This window comes from Amia ocellicauda, chromosome 1 (assembly GCF_036373705.1).
Source record: "Amia ocellicauda isolate fAmiCal2 chromosome 1, fAmiCal2.hap1, whole genome shotgun sequence".
Classification (NCBI taxonomy): Eukaryota; Metazoa; Chordata; class Actinopteri; order Amiiformes; family Amiidae; genus Amia; species Amia ocellicauda.
This window is the reverse complement of record NC_089850.1, coordinates 16,246,883-16,260,613: the sequence shown is the minus strand read 5'-3', so window position 1 is coordinate 16,260,613 and position 13,731 is coordinate 16,246,883. Positions and strand designations below refer to the sequence as shown.

General features: G+C 37.0%; 1 protein-coding gene across 1 annotated transcript in view; it reads left to right on the top strand.

The window, feature by feature from the left end:
* The window catches only part of tgfb2 (transforming growth factor, beta 2), a 33,269-nt gene extending 24,320 nt beyond the window's left edge, over window positions 1–8,949 (top strand). The window contains exons 2-7 of the mRNA XM_066696302.1: window positions 1,933–2,096; window positions 4,102–4,234; window positions 4,366–4,476; window positions 5,138–5,303; window positions 6,357–6,510; window positions 6,903–8,949. Coding sequence (XP_066552399.1) covers window positions 1,933–2,096; window positions 4,102–4,234; window positions 4,366–4,476; window positions 5,138–5,303; window positions 6,357–6,510; window positions 6,903–7,061 — 887 coding nt within the window. The 3' untranslated portion in view covers window positions 7,062–8,949. The remainder of the gene's footprint in view (window positions 1–1,932; window positions 2,097–4,101; window positions 4,235–4,365; window positions 4,477–5,137; window positions 5,304–6,356; window positions 6,511–6,902) is intronic.
* Window positions 8,950–13,731: the final 4,782 nt, after the last annotated feature.

The window sequence follows — 13,731 nt, the reverse complement described above, 5'->3', positions numbered from 1 at the left end:
ATGCACAGCTTTCCCATGGGCCTATAGTTAATGTGTTTGTTGTAGCAGCTCAACAGATTTCACTCTCTTCAAACTTTTCAGTTGTTTTATCATTTCTGGTTGGGTTCTTTTCAATTAAATAACCCTTTCCAGCTGAACAGCTCCATCCTAATAAAGATTTATTAAGGGGTTCAAATTATCTAATTGATTTGGGGATCTCATGTAGCCATTTCTGCATCAATTTAAATACATGAAAATGTATTTCCATAAATGCATGGACATTGTTAAGCGTAATATTCAATCAAAAATGTAAATATGAAAATGAAGGCCCTTACATATTAAATATATTGAACACTCACTTCAGTTGTGTGGGTGTCTATGGTAATGTATAGTGTTGTTTTTTGTTCAATTAAAATTATCAACTTATTTAATTATTAGCATATTCCCTTTAACTGACTAAGCAAAATGGCTTATCTTTGAATTACATTTCATGACATTATTTATTTTTGTATGTAAACATATCTGTAGGTCGAGGAAATCTGATGCTTTTAAGTTATGTTTGCACCCTGAGAATACCATAACACATTGCCAGGGGTGTAACAGTACACATCACATTGCAATGAATAGAGGGTGACCCTTGCCATTGTATAATCTGCATTTAATCCTCCATGTGCCCTCAAAGTTTTGCAAAGCTCTTACAGAGTTGCGCAACATAAGAATCAAACTGTAATTGCTTCTAAGATACCAGAAAATGTGGCATTTCAACATGTCAGTTGTTCTGTTTCAAAAAGCACTAAGTAGTAAAACCTAAGCACTTCACGGTCTTGTTTGTACTCTTTTAATCTTACAATCAACATTGATTTCATCTGTAATGACTTCTTTCCTGAGTAATTTTACGTTTTTCTAAAGAGGTTCTGTGATTTATGATTTTGGCAGAAGCATGCTTGCCTCTTTCAAATTCACTTAAATAGCAGTGTTTTGTTAAACTGTTACAGTTTAAGTGCGTATAATAGGCTCAGCGTGGGGCCTCTTGCTAATTGTTTTTTCCTTTTTTTGTGCATGTCAGGGGAAAAAAGTTCTTCTGCACGAATTGTGAACTCATAGACTTCATATTCATTCGCAGCAAAGCACAGAGTGGCAGAGACAGGTTTTTTTTTTGTGTGCAAGAGGACAAATACAATTCTGTTTTGCTAATTGCAAAGTTGAAAGTTAAAGTTGAAATATCTCAAAAAAGCCCTGTTTAAAGACAATTTATTGAATGATCTAATGTTTGCAGTGTACTAATTAGATTCTTATTCATAATTTCATAAGTTATTTTTTGAATGGGGAAAATAGTCTTGTCATTCATATAATTAAAATAGTATTGAAGAAAAATGCATATATATGATTAATTATTTTGTGTTCAAACATGTAATCATACTATATTTCTTAATGCAAGCTTCCTTCGTTCTTTCCTCAATTCTCCTCATTCCATTCCTTTCTATTGAATAAAAACCTCTCTCTCCACTCTCAGTTGTCTCTGTCTCTCTCTATTAACTCAAGCCTGGTCTGGATAACTATTTATTGTGCAGTAGATGTGGTTTTGAGTAACCAATTTCAATAAAGCAAGAGCCTATGGTGCAATAGTGTGGTATGAGTACAATATTTTTTCCCACAGAAACAGTCAGATGTATTCAGATTTTTAAATATTAGTTGGGTAATTGTTCAGAATTAAACATTCCATATGTTAAGTCAGGGCACAACTCATTTTTCTTATGTGCAGTAATAAGTATGGTATTAACCGTCACTAAGAAACAGAAAACTAAAATGTGTGCTGTGATTTCTCACATCCAAAATACTGATGATCTCTGCTTTGTTTAGATTTGACTTTTTTTGATTTAGTATGTTGTACTCAGTACACAATCGGATTGTAAGCTTACTATACTAATCATCCTTCTCTTTGTGTCTTTTCAGATGTCATTCCCTCAGTATTATACAACCCTTACTTTAGACGCCTCAGGTTTAATGTCACATCAATGGAGAAGAACTCCTCAAACCTGGTGAAGGCTGAACTGCGAGTTTTCCGAATTCAAAACCCGAAGGCGAGAGTCTTCGAGCAGAGGATAGAGCTGTATCAGGTAACTAAAATGGTCTTGTACCTTGTAGTCCACTTGTAGTACAAACATATCTGTGTCTTAGCATAGAGACAGCATGCAGTGTTTTACTTGTTTTTCAGGCAGATGAAATGTCACCGTAGCTCTAAATATTAGATTGGTTTCTTGTAATGTCATTTTTTCAGCTATGCATCTGCAAAAGGTTGAACGTAGCTGTAATGACTTACTCAAAATTGCACTTTCTGTGTAAAACATGTATAAAAAATGTTTCCCTTGGTTCCTGAAAGTAAACATCATTACTCTGTTTAAATCACAGTTTAGGAAATGTTTTAAAGCTGTTCAGAAATTAGGCACGAAATTTGATACAATTCCTTTTTGGTTTGGTTCATTGTATTCCCGACAGCCTTGGCCCACATTAAAATGTAACATTACATCAAAGTTTTTCCATGGCAACGTGTTTTATCCAAAATCGAACTCGCTTTCACAATTAGCTGCAAACGAGGGATCTCAAAAGTGTTGCAGTCAAAGGTTCTCCCTGATTAATGAACTTGTACTATGGGTGTGAAAAGTCTTTCTTGGCATCTTTAGAAAAACTCAAGGTAACAGAAATAATGTTTTAGGCATTAGGAAAGAACACCACAATAAGAGATGCCAATGCAAACACATTACCATTAGGACATTTCAGAAAAAAAAAAATGGCCTCATACTACAGCGTTATCCCATAGCAGCTATATTGTAGTGCTGTGTAGTTTTTCCAGGGCTGCAAAATCATTTAGAACAGTGTGTCCAGTGAGGAAGAAAAATAATGTTTTCAACAGTTGTTTCAATGAGAGATCGAACAAAGCTGGGCTTGGAGGTGCAAAGCTCTTCAGAAGCACCACATTTTGTTAACGGTTTCTCATTTGCTTCAAAGATGAGGGTTTGAGCATAGGGCACTTATAAGGAGGGCTCTTAATGTGTGTAACAAATTGTGGCATATTACCTGTCCAAACAAAAAATAAGGACTTTGCAGATGTTGTTTAGGCAGCAGATCACACCTAGGCAAGGAGGAAAAGGAGCTAATGAATCTTATTGAGAGCTTGACATGTTCACCGCTGCTGAGAAGGGCACGTAAAAATGTTCACATTGTTCACAAATCAGCAGAATGCAGCTTGAATCTTCTACTGCTTTTGTATGAGTCGTTTTTCTATTCTTTTTCATTCTTTGATGAACACCCCCGGGTACAGACATCACAGACACCTGTATTCGCACAGTTGTTCCAGATGTGTCAGAATTCCGAGGTTGTTTATGGGACATATGCAAACTTAACGTCTCATTGAACGCCTTGTCAATGGTGCACAGAAACACAAGAACATCAGCTTGGATTTGCTCTGACCTGACAAATGACCAGCACGGCCCTGGTTTGCCAAGCCTCACATAGGCTGTGTATAAAAAAGAGAAAAGAAAATTATTTATTGATGGGCAGCAACAACCAGAAGCAGGTGGAGTCTTGAGAACGCTTGGTTCACTAGAGTTTAAATGTTGCTCCCAGCTGTTTTACACAACCTTGGAATCTGTGACTGATAATTACATATTTGGGTTTATGTACATCAGCAATCTAGCCTTGTGTGCGAAGATTTTATCTTTACATCTTTTGACAGGCAAATAAATCATTGATATAAAAAAGCCACATCTGATATCCATTAAAGAGAATGTAATAGCTCTAAACTCTGATGCATATCTAATATGGACAAGTGTAATCCTTCATATCTTTAAAAATCAAGAAATGTTGCAGCTCTAAATAATCACAATTAGCAGATTTAGCAGAACAGTAACTTTCACTTGAGATTTTTTTAACATTGTTCATATCCTCAAGAGTTCATAAACCTGGTTTCAAAGGTCTTTGTAAAGTATTGAAGGACAATCCTAAAATTCAGTTCAGTTGCAGTGATCTAATGTTTACACTCCCTATCTCAGTTTAATCCTTATCTATGCATACAACCACATCAGGATATTTTTAATGTTTTTTTTTTTTTGTATTGTATTAAAGGTCCTTGGTCACAAAGACCTAACATCACCAAACCAGCGCTACATTGACAGCAAAGTGGTGAAAACGAGAACGGAGGGAGAATGGCTGTCTTTTGACGTTACGGAAGCCGTGAGCGAGTGGCTTCAACACAGAGGCAAGAACATTACAGTTGCCGCACATGTAACCCAGAGTTAAAAATACGAGGGGGATGGGTGTATGGAAGAAGATACCATTATATATCTTCGTTGAAAAAATCAGATGCTAACTTAACCTCTTATTTTTCAGATAGAAACAATGGATTCAAAATAAGTTTGCACTGCCCCTGCTGCACGTTTGTGCCTTCGAACAATAACATCATACCAAATAAGAGCGAAGAACTGGAAACTAGATTTGCAGGTAAATAACTAAATCGTAATTTTCAGCAAGATAGTACAGCTTGCAAGTACTGTGCTGTGTGGAGGATTCCTCTTTGCATTTAGTTTCTTCTATGCAAATATAGCTCTTAGCAAGTTTGATCAATAGCAGATGTGGAATGCTAACTGTTGTTCTTTGAACTGGGTGAAAGAACGCCAATATGACAGATCAATTCATCTTGTCAGATGAGGTTATATTTCACAAGGGTTGGACCATAAACAGCCGGAACATTCCATATTTGGCCTGTGAACATTCCCTACTTAGTGTTCCCACTAAGGATCTCTCAGGACATCTGAAGTCACAGTTTTACCGCTGTAAATGTAACTCCACTTTATCTGGTGTTACTAGTATCTAAAACAATCTATTTGATTCATGCTACTACTGGAGTGTCAAGGTGTACCGGTAGCGATAAAGCTGGACAAACAACCAGAGGTCAATTTTAAATGTTATTATCATGTAAATTTGTTTCCTGTTGCGGTCAATTCTATTTCTACGTTGGCGTTAGCGATCAAACACTGGTTGAAGTTATAGATGTATCTCTCTCAGGCTCAAGTGTCAGTAAGTTAAGGGAAAACATCGCTACAAATTCGACCGTGTCTTCGTTAGTGCGTTAGTGACATCTATTGCCTTGATATCTTTAAAGGTTTCGATGACGGCGTCCATGCAGAGAATTCGAAACAACTCAATAAGAGGAAACATAGCAGGAAGAATCCCCACCTCTTACTGATGCTGCTCCCATCATACAGACTGGAAACCCCACACAGTAATCGAAGGAAGAAACGGGCTCTGGACGCTGCCTACTGTTCCAAGTATGACTTCAGATCCAATTTTCCAAAGAAAAAAACACAAATGTCTAACCTTTCAAAACCTTAACGTGAAAACATGTACATTGGTCAGAGCTATAATTCAATTGGACTTGAATCCAGCTGAGGTGTGACTGAGATGTTTGCATATGTCAATTAGGTTTAATCAGATATCACCGCTATGTAATACTTCTTGTTAAAATTGTTGAATATTTCTCCTCACCTTTTATGGTTCCAGTTTTGCTTTCATGAACAAATTCATACTAAAGGTTTTCATTTAAACAAAAACTACATGAATGTCGGCAAGTTTGTAATGTTTAAGCTGCCTTTCATTTTTTCGTTTACACTTTATCAGAGGTTTCCCTAATTACATAGTAGGTACTCGGTAAGTTAGTTACTCATTATATCAGTGTAATTATGCATTTGTTAACATGTACTTAATGTGTAAAAAGTGGGCCATGCCCGGCAGGGGCGTAGGTTTAGTTTCAGAACTGGGGAGGACACTGTCAATATTGGGGGGACGCTGTCATTATAGGGCGGGACACTGTCAATATTGGGGGGATGTGTCCCCTACGCCTATGGAGTCGGCACACAATGTTGGGGGGAACAATTTAAGGTTCTCCCAACACTGGGGGTAACATGTCTCCCCCGTCCCCGTCTAAACATACTTCTATAATGCCTGGTTTAGCTCCAAAGGCATCATAACCAGACAAATGTGTTCTTACATACACCATTAATAATTTTTACACATCAAGTACATGTTAATAAATGCATAATTACACTGTTATTATGAGTAACTAACATGTAGTTACTGGGTATCTACTATGTAATTAGGGAGACCTATTGTAAAGTGTTAATTTCTTTTCATGCCTGTGTAGATCTCTTTATTGATCCTTTCATTAAACATTATTGTTATAGTTTATCCCTTTTCAATAAATCCTTCCCTCCGCAGTATAGTGTATAGGACACCACATCTTTGTAGTGCTTTGAGGTTTTTATGAGATGTTTAACACAATGTGCTAAATACCTGACTTCTGTTTATTTTATTGTTTTTTACAGGAATGTACAGGACAACTGCTGCTTGCGCCCGTTATTCATTGACTTTAAGAGGGATCTTGGTTGGAAATGGATCCATGAACCAAAAGGATATAATGCAAATTTCTGTGCAGGGGCATGCCCATATTTATGGAGTGCTGATACTCAACATACAAAGGTGAGTAATTTGCATGTGAGCGGTGTACGAAACAAATTGGATCCTGAGAGGCTCATCAGGTACAAAACGTCACTCAGAATGCAGGCTGAGCCACTTAAACAAGATGTATTCAAATATAAACTATGATATGTGATTCTGTAATGTGTGGATGTGATTTATTTTGATTGAGTGGACAAAAAATACCATTGATCACATTACTTATGACAGTGAAATGACTGAGACTTGTCATGGATGTAGTCAAATCTTTGAAATTACCTGAGAGAGTGTTTATGAGTTTGTGTTAAAATGTGCACCACTTGAAAATCAATTTGTTATTTGGATGTGCTCTTTTTATATAAAAAAAATGGTTATTGGGGGCTTTATTTACAGTTTTCCTTTTGCTTGTTCCACAGGTACTTGGTATGTACAATACAATGAACCCAGAAGCATCTGCGTCACCATGCTGTGTTTCCCAAGACTTAGAACCTCTTACCATCCTGTATTTCATCGGCAAAACCCCCAAAATCGAACAGCTATCCAACATGATTGTTAAGTCTTGTAAGTGCAGTTAAAAAGGGTTTGTAGTTGGGATGTCTGGGTGTATCAGTGTTAAAAGAGAAAGAGTTTCAAAACAACAATCATAGTCTGTATGGAAGAGTCGTTAAGGCCAACGGAAGAAATGCATTTTGAAGGCGTTAATAACCATCAACTATGTTAGTGATATAAAGGAGACATAATTGTAAACACTGGAAGAATCTTTTAAGTGTCAATATGTGAAATAAATAGAAGAATGCCATTTCCCTGATTTAATTGTCCAGGTCTGATGCCAGTTTTTCTCTCTGTAACTATTTTTTGCCTCTTTGAAACTACCTTTTGTTTTTCAACAAGAAAATCAGTTTTCGTATGTGTTCGGTTTAAAAGGGAAATGTCTGTTTTAGAGTCTTCAAATCTCAAAACTACCGATCAGATGCATTGCTACAACGCTTGTCGATTCATACTGAAAACAGATTTTACTTTCTTCAATAGCACTACAGTTAAAAAACAACAACACAACAAACAAACACAAAACGCTCAATTGTTATGAAATTGAAAGCTATTTTAATTTAAAAGAGCTGAAAAAGTGCAGAGTGTATTTGGTCATGTGTTGGAGTGCGTACGACAGAATGGAGAATACGTTTTTTAATTTATGTTTTGAAGGCTCATTACATCATTTTAAAGGCATCGTCTATTGTTTCCTGCATTGTTTCAGGAATAGTGCAATTTGTTACTTTCTTTTAATCTAATTTCGTATTTAAAAATCTAGCATTAGAGTGGTGACTAGTCATCGCTGGGTGAGTAGTGGACAGTCAGTACTGTCAGTATATTAATTCATTCTTACTCCAGAGGGAGGGTTGGGGGGGTAGACATTTCAGACCTGTTTTTTATGTTCAGGCCAGTAAGAAAAGACAAGGTCAACACGAGGGCATACTAACACTCAATACTCTGGCTAAAATTTAACACAGTGATGCAGTGGGGCCGACGGAAAGTCTGACGATCCATATGTAAGGCATCTTGAGGTGGTATCATAAGGAATTGTGACAACAATCCACCAGAAGCAATGTGCTATCAGTACTCTCTCTATATATGTATATTGATTATTTTTATTTTAAATATGTTTCTGAGATAGGAACCCAATATCTTGTCTTTAATATTTTCTCCAACTGTCACCATTTCCAATTGACATTCAGCTGTCTGGAATGGAAAACGTACTTGTCAAACAAAATGATTGTGTCGTGTTTAAAAATCCTTCAAATTCAGTTACAAAGTTTAATTTTGCTATACATTGGTGCACAGTTACCAACAGCATATCTAAATTTCACAGTCTTGGACAAAAGATTGCAGCTTCTTTGCAACGTACGCATGTGAAACAAACACAGCAAAGGCTGCTTTAAAGAATCGTACAGTTTGTACTGTGATTGCAACAACATGTTTTGTCCAAAACTGATTTTGTTTTTATGTCGAGATGAGCACCAAGAGTTTCAGAGCTTCGCTTGATTGCGCTGGGCGCAGCAGAGAGTCAAACGCTCCCATGTCCACCCCATTGCAGAATGCCTTCCTTCACTAATGTATTTCCTCATTAGGAATAAAATCCTTTGATTCAAATTATTGCACTGATAGTATTTTCATGCTTGTTTCTGTTGACATTTCCCTGTTTTCAGTTTGTTTTTTAGTTTTTTCTTAGCTGTTGTTTCCCTTGAGTAAGAACCAGTCACAAAGTATAGCATTTGAGAGAGTGAGGGTAGGATATAACATAATTCCCTATCAACAGTACATTTCAGAGGGTAGCATGGAATCAACCCAGTTGAAAGATTTTGTTTTGTTTTTGTTTATGTTGTTGTTTTTTTTTTACCCATTACAATGTATTGTAACACATTATGTTGTGGTGCTCTAGTGGTAAATAAATTATTTAAATTACAAAGACTACTCGTGTCCTTCATATGTGAAGCATTGCAATGTAATTATATATTTTCATCCCCCAATGTCCTGGATTCAAAGATCCTGATATACCTTCATGTTAAATCTTGTTGGCCCAATTCTTCTTCTCGCTGGAGCAGCAATAAACAATGTTATAAGGAAGGTGTACATTCAGTGATCAGTGAGAGTTTTCAAATGCATGGAGGCCTTTAGACTCATCATGTTCATTTAGTAGCGACAGTAACTAATGGACACATCCAGTCTGTTTTTGAATGATCCCAAACATTCAGCGTCTATATTAAGGCTAGGCCGTTTCTTCCAGACCACCACAGCTCTCTCGTGTGAGGAGGTGCCACTGGTTTTCCGTTCTGAATGCCTTTAAACTCACTTTCCACTTGCGTGCCTGGGTCCTTGCATCATTGCAGAAATATGCATGTATACTTTAATATGTTGCAACGCAATGTTTTTTTAATGTGGGTGAAGTCTCCCACTTTTTAAAAATCCTATTTTCTACCCTATTTGGGATTCTGGTTTCAGTATGAAATCTTGTTACTATAACATTTTTTCTTTATGCATATAGCTTTCTATGGCTTGTGGGACTAAGAAAGGGAACATATTTGTATCTATTGTCCAAACCTTTTTCCTAGGTCTGTCCCTGTAGCTAGCGAACTATAGATGAAGTCGGTTATATGAAATAAGATAATTAAATGTATTTATGTTAAAAATCAAACCTTTACATCTACATTTAAGTGTGAATTAATTCATTCTTATAGTATTAACTAAATGTGTGTGCATAATTCTCAAAACTCACTTTTACATTACTGTGTTCTTAAAGACTAGTCTTACTTAAGAAAACATAAATTTTAGCCCTGAGATCTATATCTTGGCAGTATTACAAGTCAGCCAAGTGACTGGGAGGTCTATGTACAGTAGGTGCCTTCAGGAGAGGATTTCAGTGCTAGAGCAGATTTACATTCTGAAACGCAGCTTTTCACAGCTAAATTATTCTGCTCTCAAGGGAAACCAAGTTACACGTTGAAAGCTATGATAAGCTGAAAGCAAAATGTGAAAAGCTGCTGAAGTATGAAAACTCTATCAGTTCTACACTCTCTGGTCTCTGGTGCTTCTATTAAAGAAAATAAATACCTTGTGCCAATGAGTTCCTTCCTTCCATTAAAATAGCTGATTGATGCAATACGGTTAATTGTAAAACCTTTAAAGGTCAAAAGTAAATCTTTCATATGACAATTAGTCTAACTTGCCATTTCCAATTATTATTATTTATATGCCAGATACAAACTAAATGTACTTAACTAGCATGCATTATTTGCAATGAACTCAACTGCAGACAATGCATTATAAACACCATCAAAAATGTATTGCTATTTTACACAGAGTGAAGATGACTTTAAGCACTGTTTTCCCGCCCCTGGCAGAGATGGTCAATTTTGTGCTGACTGTGTCTTGGAGCCCAGATTCAAACCAGCAATGTCTGGACTACAGGCTCCAGTTTGTGTGCCAAGTGGAGGCCTTTACCGTTGAGCCTCTCACAAGTCCTTTTGGATTTATTTATTTTAGCAGATCAAAGGTTGGATCCTCGCATTGGAAAGATGGCTGTAAAGTTCCCCATAGCAATACTTTGCATGACAAATGGATTATTGTTATAGTGACATAAGTACTGTCCAACTTGGAGTACCAGCAGTGAAGATTAAATGAAAACTGTTGTTTTTTGATTGAGTTTGTCAAGGCACTTACTGCTTGCATAGAGTCTAAAGCTAGGGTTTACAATTTCAGAAAAGCAGACCATGAGGGAACGAGACAAAGCTTAAAAGCAGACGGAGGTCATATATATGTGGAACCAGTAGAAAACGGATGGTTGCATTTAATAATCTATTGCTAGAGGCAGGGAGCCAGTTTAACGATTAAAAAAAATCTAGTAAATCAAAGTCCTGAATGATTTAATAGTTCAATTAAGAAAACAAATATAATGAGGTATTTGGGGGATGTGGCAGGCTGCCCTGCCCATAATTAGCTCAAGGGCTGGAGTGCCGTCTGCCAGGCTGTATCTGATTGACTGATTGACCAGAAGGAGAAGGCAGTAGCTGAGCTTAGACTTCCCTCTCAGTTCAGTCTGGGTCCGCTGTGCCTGTCCTGATAACTTAGCCCTTGTTTCACGATGGCAAACAAAAGAGACCGTGACTAAAATGTCCAAAGATATATTAGAAATGCAAAGAATGAGATGGGAAGATTGATTTTGAATCTGAATGGGATGGGTAAAGTCAACCCACATCTATCTCCACAATAATAAAATAACCACAGATCCCATGTTGTCAGGTTGTAGATAGGAATCAAAGTTACAAAGAGTTTATTCACACTACCAAGCAGTTAAAGATGACTCCCTGGGTTTGTTCAAGAAATTCATGGTTCAATTGGTTCAAACCATCCAGCTGGGACAAAAGGCCTTCTCTAGTTTATAATGTTTCTTATTGTTAGTTTACCTGCTTGTTAGCTAGAATAGGAACAGCATAATTTGCAGGGACCCTATGCTAGACTGAGTTGTTCCAATTAAATTATTCAGCAATGTTATATGGCTATAAATGTGAAATAAAAGGATTAAAAAGAAGACATAAAACAACTAGAAGAACTGAAAATATTTCAAATTTTTAATTGTGTGATGTCACAAATGTGATTGGCAGATGAGAGCATAGGAACAACAGTTATACATATCCATATTCATTTGAAGTGTGTGTAATTCTATGAAATGTTAAATATTTGGAAGCAGGCATTTCCCCCGACATGGAGAATGCACAAAGCCTTTGAAAGTATTATACAGCACATTTCTGGGCAATCACTCACATAAATAAAGGCAGTGTGGTCTCTTTTGTTAGGGGAGGATAAAACGCTAGATCTTTACCAGAAACCAGAGGAGAGCATGCTGGTGCAAAATCCATTTGTCTCTTTTATTTACTTTTCCAGCTTGTAGTAAATGCCTTTATGAATTCCTAACTTTGCACAGTTTGACAGCCTGAGCTTTTCCCAGCAAATGTTCGGCTGAATAGTATGCACTGAGAATGCACTGAGAGGGCTTCTCGCAATTATGGCCTTCCATGAAGCCAGTATTCAACAGGCAGAGATCGCCGGGGTAATGATCCCTGGAACCAACTCAATTTTCCCCTCTTTGTTTCTGCATGAAGAAGCTTCATCCGAGTGCAGACCTCCAGCAGAATGATTTGTATAGTTTATCCTGCTTTATTTTTTCTCTCCCGGAGGGATTTTTTTTTTTTCATTCCTCTTTACCCTTTTTTTTCAAGTAACACTCCCAAGTAGAGTTGAGAGGTAACGTACGGCATCTGAATCAAAGACAATATTGAGATTACATGTATCACTAACAATCACAACTGTTCCTGGTGTCCTGGACCGCAAGCCATAATATCAAACAGTTATTCTTTATTGCAGGAGCTCGTTCTGTGATCCCCAGAAGTGTGAACCCTGATATGAGGTTGATTTCCTGCAGTTCGGTATATATATCTTTTTTTCTCAAGCATTACCCAACACAGAGATCAAAGCAAGATTAATGCTCTCTTTTATGGCAGTTGTAACCACAAAACAAAAGGGCAAACATGTCTGTGTTATATCAGAACACAGTTGGGGAGGGATATTATACAGTTTTCAAAATTCCACTGGACCGCAACACAAATAAACAATGCTACTGTATCACACAACAAATCATCAACGATTAGGCCACACAGAACCATCTGGTTTCAGACCCATCTAGGAGCCAAGGAGGGGAAAAAAAAACTGAGGCTAAACATTGCCATATGTGGGAAGGAAATACACACTCCAGACTGTGGCACCAATGATTCACATCTGAAGCTAGCCGCACTCTATGTCTCTCTAATAAATGTGTCAACTCTTGTTTTTGAGCACAACAGTGGAGTGCCCAGGTTACCAAGGTGTTTATTTTGACTTTCTGCAGGGTTTTCTGCATATTTTTCAGCTGCTTGTAGGCATGATCTGGAATTTGATTTAAGATTCAGAAATAAAACATCAGGATCAAAATCGCTTGCCTATACGACAGATTATGTGGATTACCATCCTTTGAGTTTCCTGAAATGATCCTCCAGTTACCCTGAAGGGAATACGGTGCAGTCACAAAGTTTCAAAAACACAAAAAATCATAATTGCGATGTTTCTAAGTGCTTCATAGAGACCAATAGCAAATCTCTACACCGCACTGCAATTGTTGCAAACCATACGGTAAGATTCTGCCGGCTGTAAGATCAGTTGAAATGCAGCTGGACGCAGTGAGATTCACAATAGTTTTGCTGAATTTGATTCTCCCTTTTCTTTCAATAATAACTATGGCAAAGGAGAAGCACCAAGGCTTCCACTTTGGATCTAAAGAATTAAGGAAAATATTTGGTGGAGTTCGGAACACAGTAAATCTTATGTTTCCTACTATTTGCAAAGGTAATTTATGTCAAGTGATGGTTACCAATTAATTAATAACTTATATTAATTGTGTATTATCCTGCATTAGTTATTTAGGGGTTATGTCAGTCTTTTAAAGGTATGAAAGTCACGAGTTTTGAAATCCTCATGAATTAGTTCGATTGATTGTGACCACGCTGTGTATATATATATACAGCTCTGGAAAAAATTAAGAGGCGCTACAAAATTATCAGTTTCTCTGGTTTTACTATTTATAGGTATGTGTTTGGGTAAAATGAACATTTCTGTTTTATTCTATAAACTGCTGACAACATTTCTCCCAAATTACAAATAAAA